Source organism: Dama dama, chromosome 18 (assembly GCF_033118175.1).
Source record: "Dama dama isolate Ldn47 chromosome 18, ASM3311817v1, whole genome shotgun sequence".
Lineage (NCBI taxonomy): Eukaryota > Metazoa > Chordata > Mammalia > Artiodactyla > Cervidae > Dama > Dama dama.
Window position 1 is genome coordinate 5,257,008 of NC_083698.1, and position 19,711 is coordinate 5,276,718.

The window sequence follows — 19,711 nt, forward strand, 5'->3', positions numbered from 1 at the left end:
TGGAAATCTTGCCTTCAGTCATGATGGCAAAATCTAGAAAGTTCTAGACTGGGGGAACAAAGACAGTGACCAACCTCCCTCGTCATAATGTTCTTCAAGAAGAAAGGCAGCAGGCAGACCTCCTCAAACACAGACACGATTATGGAAACAGAACACCTACCGAAGCTTCTTGAAAACAGCTGCTTGCATGCAAAGTCCAATCAATTAAGAGATCATTCAAAATAAACAGAAATAATAGTAAGGGTCTTCCCCAGGGGCTCAATGGGGAAGAATCTGCCTGCAATACAGGAGACACAGGGGGTGCAGGTTTGGTCCTGGGTCGGGAAAATCCCCTGGAGAAGGAAACGGCAACCCCCTCCCGTACTCTTGCCTGGAGAATCCCATGGACAGAGGAGCCTGGCGGCTACAGCCCATGGGGCTGCAGAGAGTCGGACACGACTGAGTGACCAAGCAGGACAGCAGGAGGGCTGGGTCTGAGCCTCTCCTGGGTGAAAACTGGGAGCGCTTTCAGCCCACCACTGGGCCAGCTTGCACAGTGACAGCTGGATTCCCACACACTCCTTCTGAAATCATATAAGAAGATAAACTCAGCTTCTAGAGGTAAAGAGAGGTCTTGGAGGTCCATTTCCTTTTAGATTTTTGGTTTGGAGAAACCATGACAAGGGAGGAGTGGTTGATGAAAACCCCATCAAGCTGATGTGGGGGTAAGAGGCATTATCCTAGAAATAAACTGCCAGTCACCACACTCCTGGGACAACAGCTACAGCGTGCACGGCTGGTTCTGAGCCCACTCCTCCTGTGTGGTCCACGTCTCCCCAGGGATTGCTTTTAACCTTAGTTTTGCTTGATCAGAGAGAGGGGTTCTGTTTGTTCTTTTTTTTTTATTCTTTATATATATATATATATATATTTTTTTTTTTTTAACACAAAAATATCTAAATCTCAATACAACACCTAAACTGTGCTCCCGCTGGAGGTAGCTACAGTGGAGCTCACAGATGGTGATTTGGTCTGAAGTCTCCATCAGCCACAGGGGTTGAAACACCCATTTACAAAGCCCTTGTTTGGCATCTTGTGGTTCAGCTGCTAAAGAATCCACCTGCAGTGCGGGAGACCTGGGTTCGATCCCTGGGTTGGGAAGATCCCCTGGAGAAGGGAAGGGCTACCCACTCTAGTATTCTGGCCTGGAGAATTCCAGGGACAATACAGTCCATGGGGTTGCAAAGAGTTGGACATGACTGAGCAACTTTTCTTCCTTGGCATCCTCCAGTTTTCTGTTCTGAAGAAGGAAGTGGTACCCAGCTCCCCAGGGCCCATGACGGTCCATCAATCCTCAGACACACTTGCTGCTCCATCTCCCCCGGTTACAAGGGCCCCCATCCCCCCTCTACCACACACGGCCTCCTGGGAGGGGTGGGGAGCCCTGCTCTCACTCCCACCTGGCGCTGCTTGAAATTCCACCCCCAGAAGTCAGTTCTCTGAGTCACCTCACCCCCCTTCTGCTCAGGAAGTGACAGGCCTCCTCATTTCTCACAGTCTAAAGGCTCACACTCATGTGGGTGACTGCCCACACTGTGTCTCCAGCCAGTGGTTTGCAAGAGTGTTTTTTAACTGAATCCTCCCGTCACCCCTCCCAACTCCAGGCCTATGACAAACCTCTACTTAAAACATGATCAAAATGGAGCCTTTTCTTCAGTGTCGGAGAGAGGCTGGAACCCAAGAGCCTGGCCTCCCCTGGGTCCTGTCCCCTCCTGCAGGTCAGCACCCAGCCCAGGCCTCACTGACTACTGACCCCATTCTAGAACTGTCCTCTCTCCTAACACACATTCCCCAGGTTCCCACGGGGCGTCATTCAGAAAGTCCTTCGAAACGGACAGACCAAACCCAGACTGTCAATTTCCAGAACCTGTCGATGGCGCCCGTGTCCCTGAGGCCCCATGACTTGCGGTCTCCCTCACCCGAGTGTCCCCCACCTTCCTCTTTCACCAGCCTCTCCCCTGTACCTTCCTCTTTCCAGGCCAACAAGGCCTCCTGTTCTCCCATTTCCAATCAATTTTTGGCACCAGAGGTCTCTATTTTCCAAGAGGTGCCTCCAGTTAAAGACGTGCCAGTGCTCTCTTCTGCCTGCGGGGTTAAGGCTACATTTCTCACCTCGGCATTCGAAGGCCATTCACTTGTGACCAGAGCTGACTGGGGCTTTGCCTTTCAGGGGGTTCCTCGAGGGTCCGTGACTCACCCTGAAATCTGCCCTGCTTCTCGAGCCTGCCCACACGTCCCCCTCAAGTCCCCAGCCAGCATCACCATTAATCTGCATTTGTTCTGATCTACCCAGAATCCTGCTCCATTCTTCCACTGTCAAAAGTGTGTGGAGATCCTCTTCCTACTTCAAAGTCACTGTCAACTTCACAAGCCTTTACTGATCCGTTCCCCGGACGTGACCGCCCCTCTCCCCCCATCCTCTTTCCATATTATCTTTATAACATCGTCTTCACATTGAGGGCTTTTAAACGTTGTCACATCCTGGTGTTACTCTGTGTTCATAAAATCCTGTGTGTGTGTGCTTAAGTACCCAGTCGTGTCTGACTCTTTGAGACCCCATGACTGCAGCCCACCAGGCTCCTCTGTCAGGAGGAATCACATGTCCATGTGACTCTCCAGGCAAGAATACTGGAGTGGATTGCCATGCCCTCCTCCAGGGGATCTTCCCAACCCAGCGATCAAACCCAGGACTCCAGCACTGCAGGCAGATTCTCTCCTGTCTGAGTCACCAGAGGCCCATAAAACCCTGCGAGACATGTAGAGGACGGGACTTAGGCTGCAGAGGCGAGTGTCTCACACGGCGACAGCTCACAGGGCTGTGAGCTCACACCCTCCCTCTGAGGCCCCGCCCACTGCCTCTGCCCTCCCACCTGCCCAGGTGTTATCCTAGTTACACTCCCAGTGTCAGGCTGGACCACACGGCTGTGGTGTGCCCACCGTCTACGCTGGAGGAGAGGGTTACCCCACCCTGACAGCACCCGGCACAGATACAGTCAGCAGCGAAAACAGCCATTGCGGCTGTGCCTACGCCGGGCTGTGTACCTCACGGGCCAGCTGCCCTGCAATTCTGCCCTTTAGACTCTGAAGTAGCCCCCGTGGGGAGTATTATGAACTTTGGACAAAGGAGCCACTGAGGCTCAGCAAGGCTGCTGGGGCTGGGGGTCTGGGTGGTGCGCCCTCTGCCCTGGGCTCACTGACCAGCCATCCCCAAAAGACACAGAGCAGATCTCACCAGGTGCCCCGGACCTTGCAAAACCACCTCTAAGAACAGCCCCTGGGAGAAGATCTGGTATTTTCAAGAGGCCTATCGGAAAACCATTCCGAGAGACTTGAGAAATGTTAAGCTTGCTGATTTTTGCTTTTGTTTTTTGAAAAAAATGAGATATGTTTCCTTTCTTCTTCCCTCAACTAATCACCGTCTAAAGCACCCGCATGGTTGTTCTTTTAAGAGACAGGAAACATTTAACTCTTACCAACAAATTTCTGAGGCATAGAGCTCTTACGTTTGGCGACGTTAGATATTCTTTCCAGCACGAGGGAGCGCTCCGATCCCATCTTGCACAGATCTTCTGCCATTTCACTGTGATTAGTTTCTTCTTTAATGACTAAAGTCAAAGACAGTTAGAGAGACCAGTTTAGAAATGCTTACAGTCAAAGGATTCGGTCTCGTCACCCAGCGTTAAATCTGACATGTGTTAAGTGCCTACGAGAGCCAGGATCTTCGCGGAGATTATTTCTAATCTTCCCAGCAACCCTGCCAGCCAGACAGAGGAGGATCAGAGCTGATGACACCTTCCTCATCCCCTAAGATCAGGGAACAAGCACCACCACTCTCCCCAGAAGCTGGACTGTGATTTTACAACTGTGTCCCATTGACAAGTCCTCTTAACGTTTCAAATACTCCCCAGGCCACTCACTCAGTCACTCCTGACAACAGCCCTCTTGCGAATGAATGAACTCTCAGCTAGAAATGACCTAAGGGTCTGACTCTGTCACATGAACAGAGACGTAGGAGAAACATGGCCACGAGGATGCTGCAGCCAACCCTGGCAAAAGGGGGAAAGAACTCAGGAGTTCCTGGGCCCTGAACACAGCAACCTGGAAAGTCAAAGAACAAGCACTGTAGGGAATCTAGAAATTGTGGAGATGAGAGGTGATCTAGGGAGTACTTCTAGCTGACCTTTGCTTTGCTATGTTATCCCTTTCTTTCCATGATTGAAGATACAGATATATATTCTGCATAGCCTCTCTGTGTTCTAATTTTTATGGTTGGATTTTTGAAAATATCAATTTTTCATCTCCCTGCAATTTCTCCTAATATATAAGAAGCTAAAAATCTAAACTGATTTTCTTTCTAATGGCTAATCAGTCCTTCCCACACCAATTCTGTAGAATTCACTGAAATCCCATACGCTGTGTGTCTTCCTTTCTTATACAGGACATGCTGATTGATCACAGCGTCTCTGGAAGGTTTATCCATTTCTATTATTGATTTATCTGCCTACTCTTCAAAGAGTTCCAGATGACAGCAATGTTTTAATATAACATTGGACATTACTTTTCTTTTTTAAAAATGCCAATTCCCGCTTTTATTTTTCCAGATACACTTTATATTATTCCAATAAGATGGGCAAATTGACAAAATTTGACACCAATTTTGTGCTGAAAACATCCCATGACCCCAGAAGATACACATGCAGCATTCAGACCTTTCTTCCCCATGGTTCCCCTGTGTTTCTGGCCCCAGCATAGTTTGTGAGGCCAGAAGCAATTCTGAGCATTTCTAAGCACTTTTTTCTTTAGCTCTCCTTTTTTAAATTTTTTTTTTTTTTTTTTTTTAACGGGTCAATGAAGCTTAATGGGATCTTAGTTCCCTGACCAGGGACGGAATCTGTGCCCCCCCTTCACTGGTAGTTCAGAGTCTTAACCACTGGACTGCCAGGAAAATCCCTAATTCTAAGCATTTTATGTTTTCATTGCTTCACAATCAATGCCACATAAAAATATATTTCAAATCAGTTATTACCACTGGTAAATGTTATTTTTTAGCCTTGGTAATATGGGATTCTTATTAAATGGGTAAACATAATAGCCCACATCCTGATTTATAGGAGGGGTATGAATAAAATCCATAGAAGTCAATTGCACCGGTTGTCTTTTTGATCAAGCTGATATGCTTCTTGACGTGTCCATCCTTTTCTGCAAACGCAGACTCTGTGGCCTGCCCAGGGTGCCTACAGCACCTGGAGCTGGGTTTCCTTTCTGCCAGGCCAAGGGGCCTCCTGAGACCCTCAGAGCCACCACAGCGAGGGACCACAAGTCCTGACCTCCCAGACCACTGGCTTCTCTGCCCTCTGATATATTTCTCCCTAAGCTTCTAATGCAATCTACACACCTAGAGGCTCAAGAGAAACTTACGTTTTCTATAAAGACATTAGGAAATTACAGTGGATGACCAGAAAGCTTCTTCCTAAATAAAATCATACTCAGAAAAATTAAATCTTGGCCAAGTCTCATAAGCCAGGCTTTGTCTTTATCTAAGCCCAAAGAATGGCCTCAACCTAAGGTGGACTGGAGGGGTCAACCCTGTTTCAGGGCCCATGTGCACGCTCGTGAGGCCTGGTCCTGGGAGGTGTGGGAGGGATGCATATGAGAAATGCACAGAAAGTGTAGGTCAGCCGGCCCCAGCCCAGTGAAGCCCTCACCCACTGCCTGCCTGCGCCTTGACGCAGCCTTGAAGGACCTTCTTCAGAGGGCGTTTATGGATCCTCCACAAGCGTGAACTTCACATGAGAAGCCTTCTCATCTCCTGAGAACAGGACTGAAAGCCACTGTGTGGAATTCCAAACCATCTGGCCCCCAAAGGGAGTCAGTTCACATCTTAGGACTAAATGAATTCTGACGGTAGGGTACTATGTAACATATACATCCCTGACAGAGAAGTGTGTTGACACGGACACAGGAGACTCCAGCCCCAGGGAGTCCCTAATGTGTGCGTTCAGGTGAGGGCATGATGCAGATCTCTGCTCAGAGCCTTTCCATGAGGTCGGTCAGGCAGGAATCACCTAACTCCCACCTAGGTGGGCCTAGTGGCATTCGGAAACAGAGTCAGAAAAGAAGCTTGCATCCAGGGCTGGGTGAAGGAGAAGCTCCCAGAAGCCCACTGGACATTAGGGCTTGTCTGCTTAGTCATGAAAACAGTGGAGGCAACCTGTGAACTCTGCTGGGGCCTCTGGTTCATCTTGTCATCCCAATTCCACGTGTACAATTTTGGAGGGAAATTCAGATTACTATCTCAGTAGAGTACCCTGGACTGCAAGGATATTAAACCAGTCCATCCTAAAGGAAGTCAGTCCTGAATATTCACTGGAAGGACTGATGCTGAAGCTGAAGCTCCAATACTTTGGCCACCTGATACAAAGAACTGACTCATTGGAAAAGATCCTGATGCTGGAAGAGATTGAAGGTAAGAGGAGAAGAGGAGGAGGAGATGGTTGGATGGCATCACTGACGCGATGGACGTGAGTTTGAGCAACCTCCAGGAGTTGGTGATGGACAGGGAAGTCTTGTGTGCTTTAATCCATGGAGTCGCAGAGTCTGAGATGACTGAGCGACTGAACTGAACTGATCTTCAGTAGGACTTGGCATGGTATATAATATATCCTCAGTAAATATTTGTTGGGTAAATAAATGACTTATTTAATCATTCATTAAAAGCACTGACTTCCAAGACCCATTTTTTTTTAACAGAAAAATGTAATATCAAGTATTTACATTTTATTTTAAAGGACTATAATCATCTTCTCATCCCTTAACCTCCTACTTGAGGGTTTGGCCACAAATTGATAAATTATTATTATTATTATTATTATTGATATCTACTTTCTTCTCTTCCAGTAAGCTACAATGCCTTTGTTCTAGAAATAGAACTTACATGTTGAAGGAAGCTAAAAGATAACTTGATGCAATCTCCCCATTTTACAGGTGAGAAGATTAAGGCCCGGTGAAATTAAATGCTGGACCCAGATTGACCCCAGATCAGTGGGGGACACCCTACTCCTTGATGCCAAGACTACTCAATTTTTAGGACTTTGTTCTGATACTGACTACTCTTTGCTCTGATCTCAGCTGCCATTAGTAATCTGAGTATTACTGAATTCACTTAATAGCACTGAAACACACTTAAAAATGGGGCTTCCCTTTCAGTCGGTAAAGAATCTGCCAACAATGCTGGAGGCCTGGGTTTGATCCCTGGATCAGGAAGACCCCCTGGAGAAGGAAATGGCAACCCACTCCAGTATTCTTGCCTGGAGAATCCCATGGACAGAGGAGCCTTGCAGGCTACAGTCCATGGGGTCGCAAGAATCAGACATGACTTAGCAACTGAAATCACCACCCCACTTAAAAACAGGATAGTAAGCCTCATGTTATATGTATCTAATCGCAATAACAAAATAAAATAAATGTTAAAATTTAAAACTAATAACCTGAGAGTTTCCTGGTGGACTTTTTTTATGAGCCATTTATTAAAGTCAGAAAGCTGAATGAGACTTGATAAAATCTCAACTATTCATTTAGCATCTACTCCTTCATCTGGTGCTAGTGGTAAAGAACTTGCCCGCCAATGCAGGATAGGTAAGAGTTGAGGGTTCAGTCCTGGGTTGGGAAGACCCCCTGGAGGAGAGCATGGCAACCCACGTCAGTATTGCTGCCTGGAGAATCCCATGGACAGAGGAGTCTGGTGGGCTACAGTCCATAGGGGCGCAGAGAGTCAGACACGACTGAGGTGACTTAGCATGTACACATACCAATGAGTATTCTTCCAGCAGTCATGCTACATGAGTAGTGTTTTGAAAGAGGTGAACTTGAGCTGATCTATCCATAAATCTCATGTCTTAGAAAATCAGAAAGGTGCTTTTGACAATACTGCTGGCCCTTGAGTAAATTCAGCCCTTTCCATAGTCTCTATGTTAACATCTTTCACTTCAGCTTGTCTCAGATCAGAGCCGAACATCTTGAGATGCAACAGATACACAGCAAAACATCAGAGCACATGAGGGAAAAATGAAGCTTCCCTTGAACCCTGTGACAGCTGCAGGACCACAGACGGTCAGGGTCTTTCAATTACCCCATGTCCCAAGCAGATGCCAACACCAACGAAGGAAAACATTGCCTGGACACTCTCATTTGATCCACTTCATGAAAAAAAATCATTTTTAGAGCCAGATTTCACATCTTATTTTGATGACTAAGCACAAAGAAAATCTATACTCCTAGGTTAAAAAAAACAAAAACCACCAAAAAAAAAAAAAAAAAAAAACCCAGAAAAGTAAAAACCTGAGGCTTTCAAGGGTCACTATGATCTTAGAAGCTGATCCAGATTTTGAGAGGGAGGGGTTTCACGAGCACGTGCTCCCTGGTGAGAGGAAGTCTAGGAACGCTGGGAAGCAGGAGACACTCCTAGGGAGACTTTAGTGGCCAGAAACGTCCCTCCGTCCCAGCTGTTGTGGCTCCCGGGCCTGCGCTCTGGCCCAGCTGCATCCCAGTGGGCAAGGGGCCCTCCATCCCCCTGGCTGGGGAGAGGGGGGAGCCGGGGCCAGGCAGCCTGTGCCTGCGGGGCTTACCTGGGTAGAGCGCGCCTGGGAGGCCCATGCTTTGCAAGTAGTTGTGGCAGCGCTCTTTGTGTTCCTCTAAAGAGCTCCGCTGTTTATAGCTTCGGCCACAATATCCACATTTGTGAGGTTTACCAACTGCAGGAGACACAATGGAGTTCGAGACCCCGATTAAATAGCGGCCGTACGTGTCATGGGAAGGCATGCAATACACTTCTTATCAAAAAGACAAAAAAAAAACCAAAAAACAAAAAACCCTCTGTTCTTGAGAGCTAAAAGTATCATGGACTCAGTTAAGATGACTGAATTTAAAAATGTGAATGATCAGGGGCTTCCTGATTGTACCAAGAACTCCTGCCACCTTTTTTTCATTTTAACTTGTTCACTGTCCAGCCTGCCAAACTCTCTCCTATTTAAATCACGAAGTCTGTCTTTTAACTGAAGAAAGCAAAGCACTGCAGTGTGATGCCAGGGATGCCCAACACCAGGGCAGAGATGCGCAGAAGATGTGCCCACACTGGCAGGATAATACACCCGTTCAGCTCCAAAGTCAGCCTCTTGTCCACTTCTCCACCAGATCGGGCCTGACACTGGTGCCAGATCTAATGCAACCAAAGTGAATTCAACTCCTAAATTAGTGCTAAACTAATAATCTGAGGTCTCAAAGAAACCACAGTGGATAAATAGACTTTAATGAAATGAGCACTCTGTTTTCAAAATGTATTTTCTGGTTCTAACTTGGAAAAGCTCTATTTTCTCTTCCAAAGACCCTTAGAAGAGCATGGCTTCTCTTAAACAGAGCGGCCCTGTCCAACAGAATTTACTAGGAAGAAGGAAGTGCTATCCCCCTGTGCTGTCCAATACGGCAGCCACAAGCCATGTGTGAGCACTGGTCGGTCAAAGTATGGTCTGTGCCACTAAGAGCAGAAATTTGAAGTCTAATTTTAAGTAATTAAAAAGTAAATCCCACCTATGGTTTGTGGCTACTGTATTGACCAGTTTACTTCTATACAGAGTTTAGTTCTCCCTGAATTTTATTGAGTGATATTTTACAAAAAGACTAGCACAAATTCATATCACACCTACACTTAAAGATTCTAATAGCATTTTAGGAGATGAAATGGATAAAGGATATTCTATTAATTTCCATCCTAAAGCCAGAATCTTCTCCTTTTCTGCTCATATTGTTAGATTTCACATATTTGAGAGTATTATGTCAAAATCCATGCCATCCACATGTTTGGTGAAATGGCTTAACCAAAGCTTGTATTGGTTAAATCTCTTACTTCGGTGAACAGAAGCTACAGTTTATGAAAACCGGGATGAAAACCAAAATTTGACTTCTGGAATATTTACTAGTGGGGAAAAAGAATAATTCTTTATCTGGAGAAAGTGCTGTATCCCTAACATCAGAGAAACAACATTGAAACATACAATGTTGCTTAAAACTGCACTTTTTGTTGAGTATGCCCTTTAGAAACTAATAGAATCAAGATAACTCACTCCATGTCCTTTCTGGGAAACACTGTAACTTCAGCAAATTCCTATACATATGGCCTGAAAACCCATTTCTGTCTGAATATCCATTTCTGTCTGAGTATATGATTGACTTTAACTCTGGAACATAAGTTTTTGGAAGCAACTGAACTACAGTGTATCTTAAAGTGTAGCCCACTATTTTGTAGGAAGGAAGGTCACTAGGCAAACTTGCAACTTCCAAAGAAAGCAGAGAAGAGGGGAGGGGGACTGTTCCCCACCATTCCAGACCACCTGAGTCCCTCTTCTTAGTATGGAACAAGTCCTATAGCCGGAATCTCAGGCCACCACCAGTTGCTGGGGAAAGCTACCAGGGTGATGGCAGTTTTTAGTGGAATGGGAGTGCAGCCACTTCACAATGGAAGAGAACACAACCACACTTGGGCTTGTAGACAAAGGCTGAAGTCTTCGTTTTGTTCCCATGACATCATCTTGTGGAACCTAAATCACTGTTGTTTTCTTTTCTTCCCCCAGGAGCTGTGTGTCAGTGGCACTTTCTGATGGCAGAATCACCAGCAGCCCTGGATCAGTGACGGTTCTCTCCCTCTGATTTTATCTACTCGCTCACCAGGGAATCCTTAATGGAAATACACTGTCCAAAGTGTACGATGTTGCTAGCCATACCTGGAGCAGGACACCATCATGCCACAAATGAAATAGGCAGGGATGGAGCCAGAATAACCTAAAACACGGCATTAGATGTTTCTAATTTCACTACAGGACTGATACACAGGAGATTTCTGCTGCCAATCAGAGTGACCTGGGATGACCATGGTAGGCGTCAAGCTAAGACTGAGTCTGTTTTTTCTACCAGAGGGGTGCTGTGTGTCCTACCAACGCCAATGCAGTATCACCACCGGCTGCGCTGGTGTCGGCTTGCCTCTGAAGGACCCTGGTGGAGTGGCTCTGTCCCAGACCTCCTGGTGGGTTCCGTACACAGACGGCGTACAGATCTGGAGCCTGTGGGGACCCTGCAAACCTTCACCTCTCGGGGGACAACACATGCACTCCTTATCGTCCACGGTGCAAGCTCCCGAGAATGCTCGCTGTCACGGGGTCAGCGTCCCACTTTGGGGAAATGCCGTCTTCCCGTCCCCTGCAGCAAAGTCCTCCCAGCCCTCAGCAGCGCCCTGGCCCAGGGTCACCCACTGATCCCCCGCTGTGGGAGAGGCCACTGGCTTCAAGTGGCTCCTTCCTCAGGAGATTTTAGGCCGCTCGCCCACACCACAGCATCCTGGTTTTCTAAGGGCATGTAGGAGCCTCCTCTATGCTGATGGTCAGGAAGAAGGTCAGAACAAGGGGAGATGGCTGGCCCAAGCACCTGAGACCCAGACCGGCAGCCTGCCCCCCACAACTGTCCCCAGGGCCTCCCGAGGAGCCCCTGGAGGAGGACATCCCCCATACTCATAAAGGCCCCCCAGCCCCTTTCAGGACCACTCACTGAGCCGCACATTCACTGAGAACTTTTCCAAAGGTGAACCCAGAAACCTCTCCCTGGAGACCCGCTGTCCCCTCCCTGTGCCCCTGCCGTCCCCACACACGCATCGTGGCGCCCAGGACACACCGCAGCTTTGCCGTCTCTTCCCTGGGGAGCTCAACAAATGTGTGAAGGCCTCAGACCCTGGCATTAGCTACACTCTCTATCTAAGGGGGAGAGACCGCCTGAGTCCAGGCCAACCTTCTCCAAGGACAAGCACCCCCTCCTCTGCGGCAGGGGCCTCTTTGAGGTGCTGCCCTGGGGGTGATGGGGAGCTGCTGTTCTAGATGGTAAGGCCCCTGAGGGCAGGGGAAGGGCGTGATGTCAGACGCCCCCAGGGACAGCACACAGGTCTCACTCTGTCTTCCTCTTACCTGGAAGATCACAGGGTCACTGGATGATGAAACGCCAAGGAATTTTCTATGGAAGCAGGAGATCTAGTATAATCAGTGGTTGATCTGGGCTCCCAGGCTGGAGCACTTCAAATACTGTGGAGCATTCACAGCTACCATCATCTCACTGAGACCCCAATTACCCGGATGGGTTTACCACATTCTGGTAACAGCTCCAAACTGGCCTCTCCCACTGGGGCCTCAGTCAGCCTCTGGTGTGACTGCTACATTGGGTCCCTTTGGGCCCATTTGGGGGTGCACCAGGTGACACCAATCAGGACGGAATCACCTTTGCAAAGAAAACTATCCCCATGATGACCCCCGACATGCTCGGCCTTAAACAGCAACGAGGGTGGCTTCACAATGTTCATGGAGAGATGTATTTGGAAACTTCAGGGCATTGGCCGCAGACTCAGGACAAGTGCAAGCTGGTAAAATCTTTGCAAAGAAAAACCCACTTACCTGAAAAATGGAATGAGGAGGACTGCTCTTAAAATATTCTAAGATGAATGTGTGTGTGTGTGTGTGTGTGTGTGTGTGTGCACGAGCTTGTGTAATATTTCCCCACCCTTTTCCTCTGGTTTGTTGAGAGACCAGAGCACGTGGGGGGAGGGTGCTGATGCTCCAACTGGGTGCAGCCAATGCCCAGGGGACTGATCCTGGGAGTAGGGCTGCCCCAGAGGGAGCCAGGCACCCCCGAGCTGAGCCCGCCTGCGCCCACCCAGGGGACCTACCGGAGTGTGTCCTCAGGTGGCCGGTGAGGGCGTCCCGCCGGCGACATGCATAGTTGCAGAGGTGGCACTTGAAGGGCTTCTCCCCCGAGTGCAGCTTGATGTGCCGGAGCAAGTTGCCTTTCTGCGTGAAGGAGGCCCCGCACTGGTTGCACTGGAACGGTCGCTCTCCTGGGGGGACAAGAGGGAGAGCGGTGAGAGCGGAACTCAGCGGGGACAGAGGAGGACACGGCGAGAAAGTTGTTTCCCACGGGCCCGGTGACTTCCACCGGCTGCAGGTTTGATAGAACATGAGGCTTTCAGACTAAACCTGCCAGTTCCTTAACGCTTCACTGGTTGGGTCAATTTGATCTGAAAATCTAATTTTTTTTCCCTAAATCAGAATGGCACATCACAATGCAAATTCAAACTCATTTAAATAAAGTGACTGCAACATTTTGTGATGAAGAGCCACTCTTCCTGATCAGCAGTTTTGGAATAAACCAATATCCAATTTTGCGTGTTGTGGCATTTGGTGGGGGTTTTAATGTGGCTTTTTTCAAAGGGTCTTTAAAATATGCCACTGAAGCAGCAAAATAAAAAGGAAACTCATTAAAAATGCATTTCAGGATCACAAGTTCATTTCAGCGTTACATTCTTATATTTAAATGAAAGGCACTTCATTATAACAGTTATAATAACTTCTTTTCATTTACATTTTCCCTGTATTTTCCCTTTCAATTTCTTCTCCATTACCTGTCTGTCCCTATGCAGGCAAATCAGGAAAGAGACAGACAGAGTGTGAGGGTGGGAGGGAGAGAAGGAGAAGGACTGCATAAAATGAGAAGTTGAGAAACTGAAGGGAAGGTTTCCATGATCCAAAGAGTAGTCCTGCATCTCCCTCAAAATCTGAGCTGCACTGAGGGTTCTGGCTTTTTCCTTTGCCTCATAATCCTGCAGCCTTGAAGCCAGTATAAGTCTATCCATATCTACTGAAGTCAGTTATATTTTCAGTACAGATATTCTAAGAGATGAAATTCAGTTATTATTAGGAACTCTTTCAGGAGCAGAACCACTGGAGTGGTAACAAAAGCAACAACAGAACAAAACAAAAAACCCACTGGACTCTCTGCTGTGTGTCAGCTCACGTCCCCAAAGTCTGGACCCAACAAAGGGATGAACGGGCAGATGTGATCAAGAAACATGCTACTGACTAGTCACAGGACTCAGAACCTAAGATCAGTGAATATTTAACTCTCACTTAAAACAGGGAAACATTTGCCATGTTTAAGTAAACATCAAAACTCTTTAGAAAGTGCTTTTTTTTTTTTAGACAAAAAGCTTTGTATGACCATGATATCTGGTATCGAGATACCATGAAAATGCATTTCCTAGTAACAACTTTACCTTAGGGAAGAAGAATGTGTTAAAATGTATTTTAACAATTTTCCCAATCGATCTGCATGATTTTGGTGGACAAGACAGCACTTATCAAGAGCAATTAGAAGTGCATCTGGTACTACTAAATCTACACCAGATTAAATTTAGAAGCCTGTGTTGGCATCTGAATTTCAAGATTATCATCATTCTTAAGCGGGAGGGATAGATGTGCTACTGGAAAAACTGAAGCGAACTTACAATGATATTCAGTTATAGACCATTTGGAATCCTAACAATAACAATATATTTGGAATTTTCCAAAAATCTATATCTAGATTGGATCTGACTGAGCAGAGGAAGTCCAGCAGATGGAAAGGTGATGGTGAAAGTAACTAACTTCCTCAATCTCTGAGTTACAAGCCCACACTAGATGAGGAGATTACAATAGCTAGTAGCAGGCAGACCCAAGGAGCATCTAATAGAGATTGTTAATTTTCTACTAGAAACACTTCTGGGCCTTCCCCCACACACGTGTGTGTGTGTGTGTGTGACTGTGGTCTTTAGCTCCAAGCAGACGGAAGAAGGAAGAAGAGTCAGGGTAACTGGCAGGGCGGACCCTTAGGCTGAGTGTTCTAGAGAGCTAGGTGGTCCAACGCCATGAATATGATCATGGCAAGGATGTGGACCATTCCTGGTGACCAATGTGCCTCGGTGTGATCCCTGCCCATTGTGAAGTGCCCCCTCTACGCTGACGAGGTGCTGGGCCCCCGGCTTCTCCTGAGGTCTGAAAGGTTGGAGGGGACACCGGGTCAGACCTGCCATCCAGCCAGTGTCTGTCAGAGGAGAAAGGACAGATGGTTATAGTCATGGATCGCTTCAGCAGAAAAGGGACCATGACTTCGAGAGTGAAATTTGTCTTCTAATTTGAGTCGTCGGCTCTCATGTAGCCTGCTGGGCCTGGTGTCTTAATTCCACTAGCAAGCTTTCCTGGAAATCTATTTGTTTCTGACTGTTGTGCCGGCATGAATATGTAACATGGGGCCTGGGGACTGAAGGGATGACAAGGAATCCAACCCAAGGTGGCTTCCCTTTGGAGGTGTTAGCAGGAAAGGGCCCCGGAGCTGGACGGCGGGACTCGGCTCACGACACCTGGTCCTTCGCTGCCACTGCCAACTGCTCGTCCCTACAGCATGCAGCTGATGGCGAGTGAGCCCAAGCTCCCCCAAGGCTGTATCCCTTCTAGTTAGTTGGGATGAGGAGTTTTGTATCATTAATTCAAAATTTAGTTTGTAACCTCAGTGACTCTATAATCTGTCATTTCAGGGACTCTCTGAAGAATGCCTAAGCTTCTCTTCATAACTTAATTGGGTAAAAAAGAAAGTCCATGGACACCTACATCATAAAACTTCTGATCCTATATCCAAAGAAAGTGAATTCCTAAGCATACTGAGCCACCAGGAGATGCCTGGGCTTACTGTAGTCATGCCCTGGGTCAGCGATCAGTGCCGAGGCTACGGCTGTCCAGTCTCTAAGCCATGGACAAATCTGTGCAACCCCACGGGCCGCAGTCCACCAGGCTCCTCTGGTCATGGGACTTTTCCAGGCAAGAATACTGGAGTGGGTTGCCATTTCCTTCTCCAGGGCATCTTCCCGACCTGCAGATTGACCCCAGTCTCCTGCTTGGCGGGTGGACTCTTTACCACTGAGCTGCCGGGGAAGCCCAGCACCCAATGTGAGGCTATGTTCACAAAGCCTAATGGCTGCACCTTTTCACCTACGGATAGGCACAGAGCGGGCACAGGGCTGCACAGGATAACCATAATTCAGACATTTTTCTCGATGCTTCCTATTAAAAACCCTATCATTTAGAACCAGGACGCTGCACACCTGTATGGTGGGGTGCTCCCTGCATTACACACTCCTCTCCTAACAGCCTCCGTCTGATTCTCCCGGGAGCCCCCAGCTTGGCAGGGAGGTGTTCCTATGACACTTGAGTTAAAAAAGGGAGATTGAGCAGCAAACCTGGGGAAGTGAAATGACGGCATCGACAGACCACTCAGACGAAGGCAGCCACAGCCCTGGCGGGGCCGGCAATGAGAGCGTGGCCCCGGACGGGCGGGTCTTTCAGAAGGAAGCCCGGGGTGCCCAGCTCACGGGGTGGCAGGAGGTGCAAGGCCAGGCTCCCTGGGGGAGGGCCCTCTGAAATGGCCCTGTTTCTGGTTCACTATAACTTGCACCTTGCCCCACCTACAGACAGTCTGGGTCCCTGCGCCAGCTCCCAGCATCCTCTGGGTCTGGACCAGAGTCTGCATTTTCACAGGACCTCCAGCGAGTCATGGGAACTTTACCTTTGGGAAATGCGGCTCTAGAAACATGTTAGCCTTAGGGAATTCAGGGCAGGGTTGGGGATTAGCAAAGCCTGCCTTTCTGATACATTCCCCTCTGATCCCATGAATGTGGATATTTTGCAGTGTGACTACTCAAACCTAGTTTGGCCAACATGTTGCTATTTCTATACATACCAACCTACCACTGTATCTATGCAAAGTAGAAAAAGCATTATGAAGGCAATCCAAGAGCTCCTTGTTTCAGGTTTTTTTGCTTTTTCTTTTTTAATAGAAATCAAGCTGGAATCATAAAACTATGGTCTCTAAGTCCCTCTTTCTGGAATGAATGGCTCCATTAGGGAAACGAGTCGGTGCCTATCTGGCACGGGGCCACTATTTCTGGGCAGAAGTGGGCAGCAAACAGCCAGTCTCCTCTGCATATCTATACTTGGCAGGTTTATCATTAAATGCAATTATTCTTTTTATCAGGGCAAGCAGTCATTATATTCTGGCCATTTAGTATGCCAGCATTTCATTCAGTTATCAAATATTTATTGAAGAGAATTTTCACTGTATAGTGAGGTTTTACGTGAATTAACAGGAAAGTAATTCATTTGTCAGGTCTATTTCTCTACCAGGAATGAATTAACATGGGTCCCAGTGCATCCTGTAAGGGGTCTCTCACCGTGTAACCTACGTTCACTTTAATTTCTGCCTCCTGCCTACTGTCCCTGACTAGCTTCTCTTAGGGCTGGATGTGCTGGGGATTGTTCACTGGATAATAGGGGGATTAACAGGCACATTAGGAAAAAAACAAAGTTTGCTAAACTGTAGAAGTTAAGTTTTTATCGAAAATGAATGTTGCTTGAAAGTAAACATATTATATACAGTTTTTCCAGATGGATGACAACCAAAAATCATTTTGGGAACTGCCTGATTCAAATATAAAAATGACAGCTCTACAAAGATCTGCATTTCCTTACAACCCAGTTGTTTTGCTCCACGAATTCTCTGAGTTCCTGCTTCATTTTTGATAATCAGATAAGCGTGTGGCCCAGGGAAGGATCATGAGGCTGCGATGCTCATCTTCTTCCTCATTTCCCTGAGCTGGGTTACAAAACCCACTCTGCCTTCTCAATCTGCGGTTTCGCCAGCTTGCTTGTCTCCTCTTGTGGAGAGCAGGGGCAGACCCTGGCTTTAGGATGACCTAATCCTAACCCTAACCGCAGCCCCCTGCCACCACCCCTGGCAGCAGGGGCTCAGGGCATGTTTATGTCCAAACTTTTAGTGACCACTGGAGTTGGCACATTTATTATGTCTTTTTCTACCTTTAGAGCAGAAGAGTAAAGTTTCTATTCAGTTCTAAAGACTCTTAATGCATGCCGTTACAGGTGAGGTGTGCCCTGTTGATATTTTATTTTGAAGACTCTTTAGGGCCACTCGTGACACTTCTGGTGGGTGCACGTGACTGGTCATCCAGCATGATTGCACCCAGGGGTACGGGCGGGGCAGAACGCAGACCTTAAGTCTCCAGCCCCCAATGTGGGAACATGTCAGGAGCTCAGGTGCAGACTTCAGTTTGCCCTCTTTCATTTCTGGATCCAGAATACTTTCTCTTCTGCTGCAAAGCCTCCATCCCCTATATCCACTAGGGCGGGGGTTTAGGTATTAAATTCTTTACCAATTTGAGAGGGTCTCCTGCATTGCAGGCAGATCCTTTACTGTCTGAGCCGCCAGGGAAGCCCTCAGATGGGAGCTGGTGGCAACCAAACCATCTCAGTGGGAGTGTCACCTTGGAGGAGAAGCCTTCTGAAAACAAACTCTTTCTGAAAGACTACATTTTGCTGCTATTCCATCAGCATTCAATGAACGTTTCTAAGGATCAAGCGCTGTCAGTTCAAATACCCCCAACATGCATCTTCCACTCCTGGCTTCTTAGCGGACAATCTGAGGAGTGGATTTCAGGGTATCAGCCTCTTACTCTTTTTGTTTCCTTATGGGTGAACCATCGGGCACAGCCCCACTGCCCCTGTTTAGCGAGTAGAACCTCAGGCCCTTGTCAGAACTCACACACCTGTTCCCTTTCCCTTTCTGTTTATAGCTTTGGTTTAGAGGATCCAATTGGTGCATGCTTAGAAGTCCTTCTGGATGAACAGGGAGGCTACACCTCGCTCAGGACACTCGGCCGGGAAGGGCCTTGTCCTCTGCAACACCCCGTGGGCCCCTCCGGGCCACCGAAGGAGGAGCTACGCCAGGCCTTACCAGTGTGGCTACACCTCGCTCAGGACACTCGGCCAGGAAGGGCCTTGTCCTCCGCGATACCCCATGGGCCCCTCCAGGCCACCGAAGGAGGAACTACGCCAGGCCTTACCAGTGTGGCTTCTCTTGTGGACCATGAGTACATTGGGGCCGATGCAAATGATCCCACAGACATCACACTTTAGTTTGCCGTTAGGGAGTCGAATGCCTCCAGCTCCTGACAAGGCTTTGCTGCCTTGGACACTGTGCGAGCCATTCATTTTCTCTCCGGAGGCATCGAGCATCCGCAAGTCCTCCGCACACTCTTCCCCATTCACTTCACAGGCACGCCCATTCTCTTCATCACTCTGAGTCTCTACTTTAACATTACCGGCTGAAAGAGACAATACAACACAGGGGGCTGCTCAGTGTCAGGCAAAAACAGAACAGCACCGCCCAGCAGCAAAGCAACCCAGTGGGAGTGACAGCTTCCAAACACAGGTTCTCAGCAGCTTATCCCGGGGGACAGCAGCCTGGTGGCCCGGACCCGTCCGCCCACAGGGGGCTGTGACGCGTGGCAGTCGGCATCACAGGGCTGGGTCAACTGCCTGCCCTTTCTGTAGGTCTGAATGCCACGGGGTGAAGATGCATGGAAGAGCTATTTATAAATTCTCACTTTAGATCGGGGGGGCATGGGGGGCTCTCACGGGGTAAGGTCACCAGGTCCACCGTGACAGCCCCTCTGAAGTGACCCGAGGCCAGGTCCAACACCCTGTGAGCCAGCAGAACCCCTGATCCCAGAAGGTGAGTGATCATCAAGTAATCCAGCCCCCACGGGTGGGGGCCCTTGTTTGGCAAAACCCCCTGAGAAGTGCTTATCTAGCTGATAAAGTCCCCTTAAGCATAAGGATAAGCATAAGCTTCCTTTCCTTCATTCATTCATGTATTAATAAATGTGGGGACCAAACTCAGCAAACACACCCTCAGATTTCTGACTGCA

The 19,711-nt window shown here is 48.0% G+C and overlaps 1 protein-coding gene across 12 annotated transcripts in view; it reads right to left on the bottom strand.

Annotated features, from left to right (window-relative positions):
- IKZF1 (IKAROS family zinc finger 1) overlaps positions 1-19,711 on the bottom strand; it is a 97,324-nt gene that overhangs the window by 8,835 nt on the left and 68,778 nt on the right. For 4 of the 12 annotated variants that reach the window (XM_061164827.1, XM_061164830.1, XM_061164832.1 and 1 more), the window contains 4 exons: positions 18,845-19,105; positions 12,791-12,958; positions 8,664-8,789; positions 3,513-3,644 (listed from right to left, as the gene is read on the bottom strand). In XM_061164827.1, the coding sequence (XP_061020810.1) occupies positions 3,513-3,644; positions 8,664-8,789; positions 12,791-12,958; positions 18,845-19,105 (687 nt within the window). The remainder of the gene's footprint in view (positions 1-3,512; positions 3,645-8,663; positions 8,790-12,790; positions 12,959-18,844; positions 19,106-19,711) is intronic. The other 8 variants (XM_061164833.1, XM_061164836.1, XM_061164831.1 and 5 more) reach the window with 7 other exon arrangements.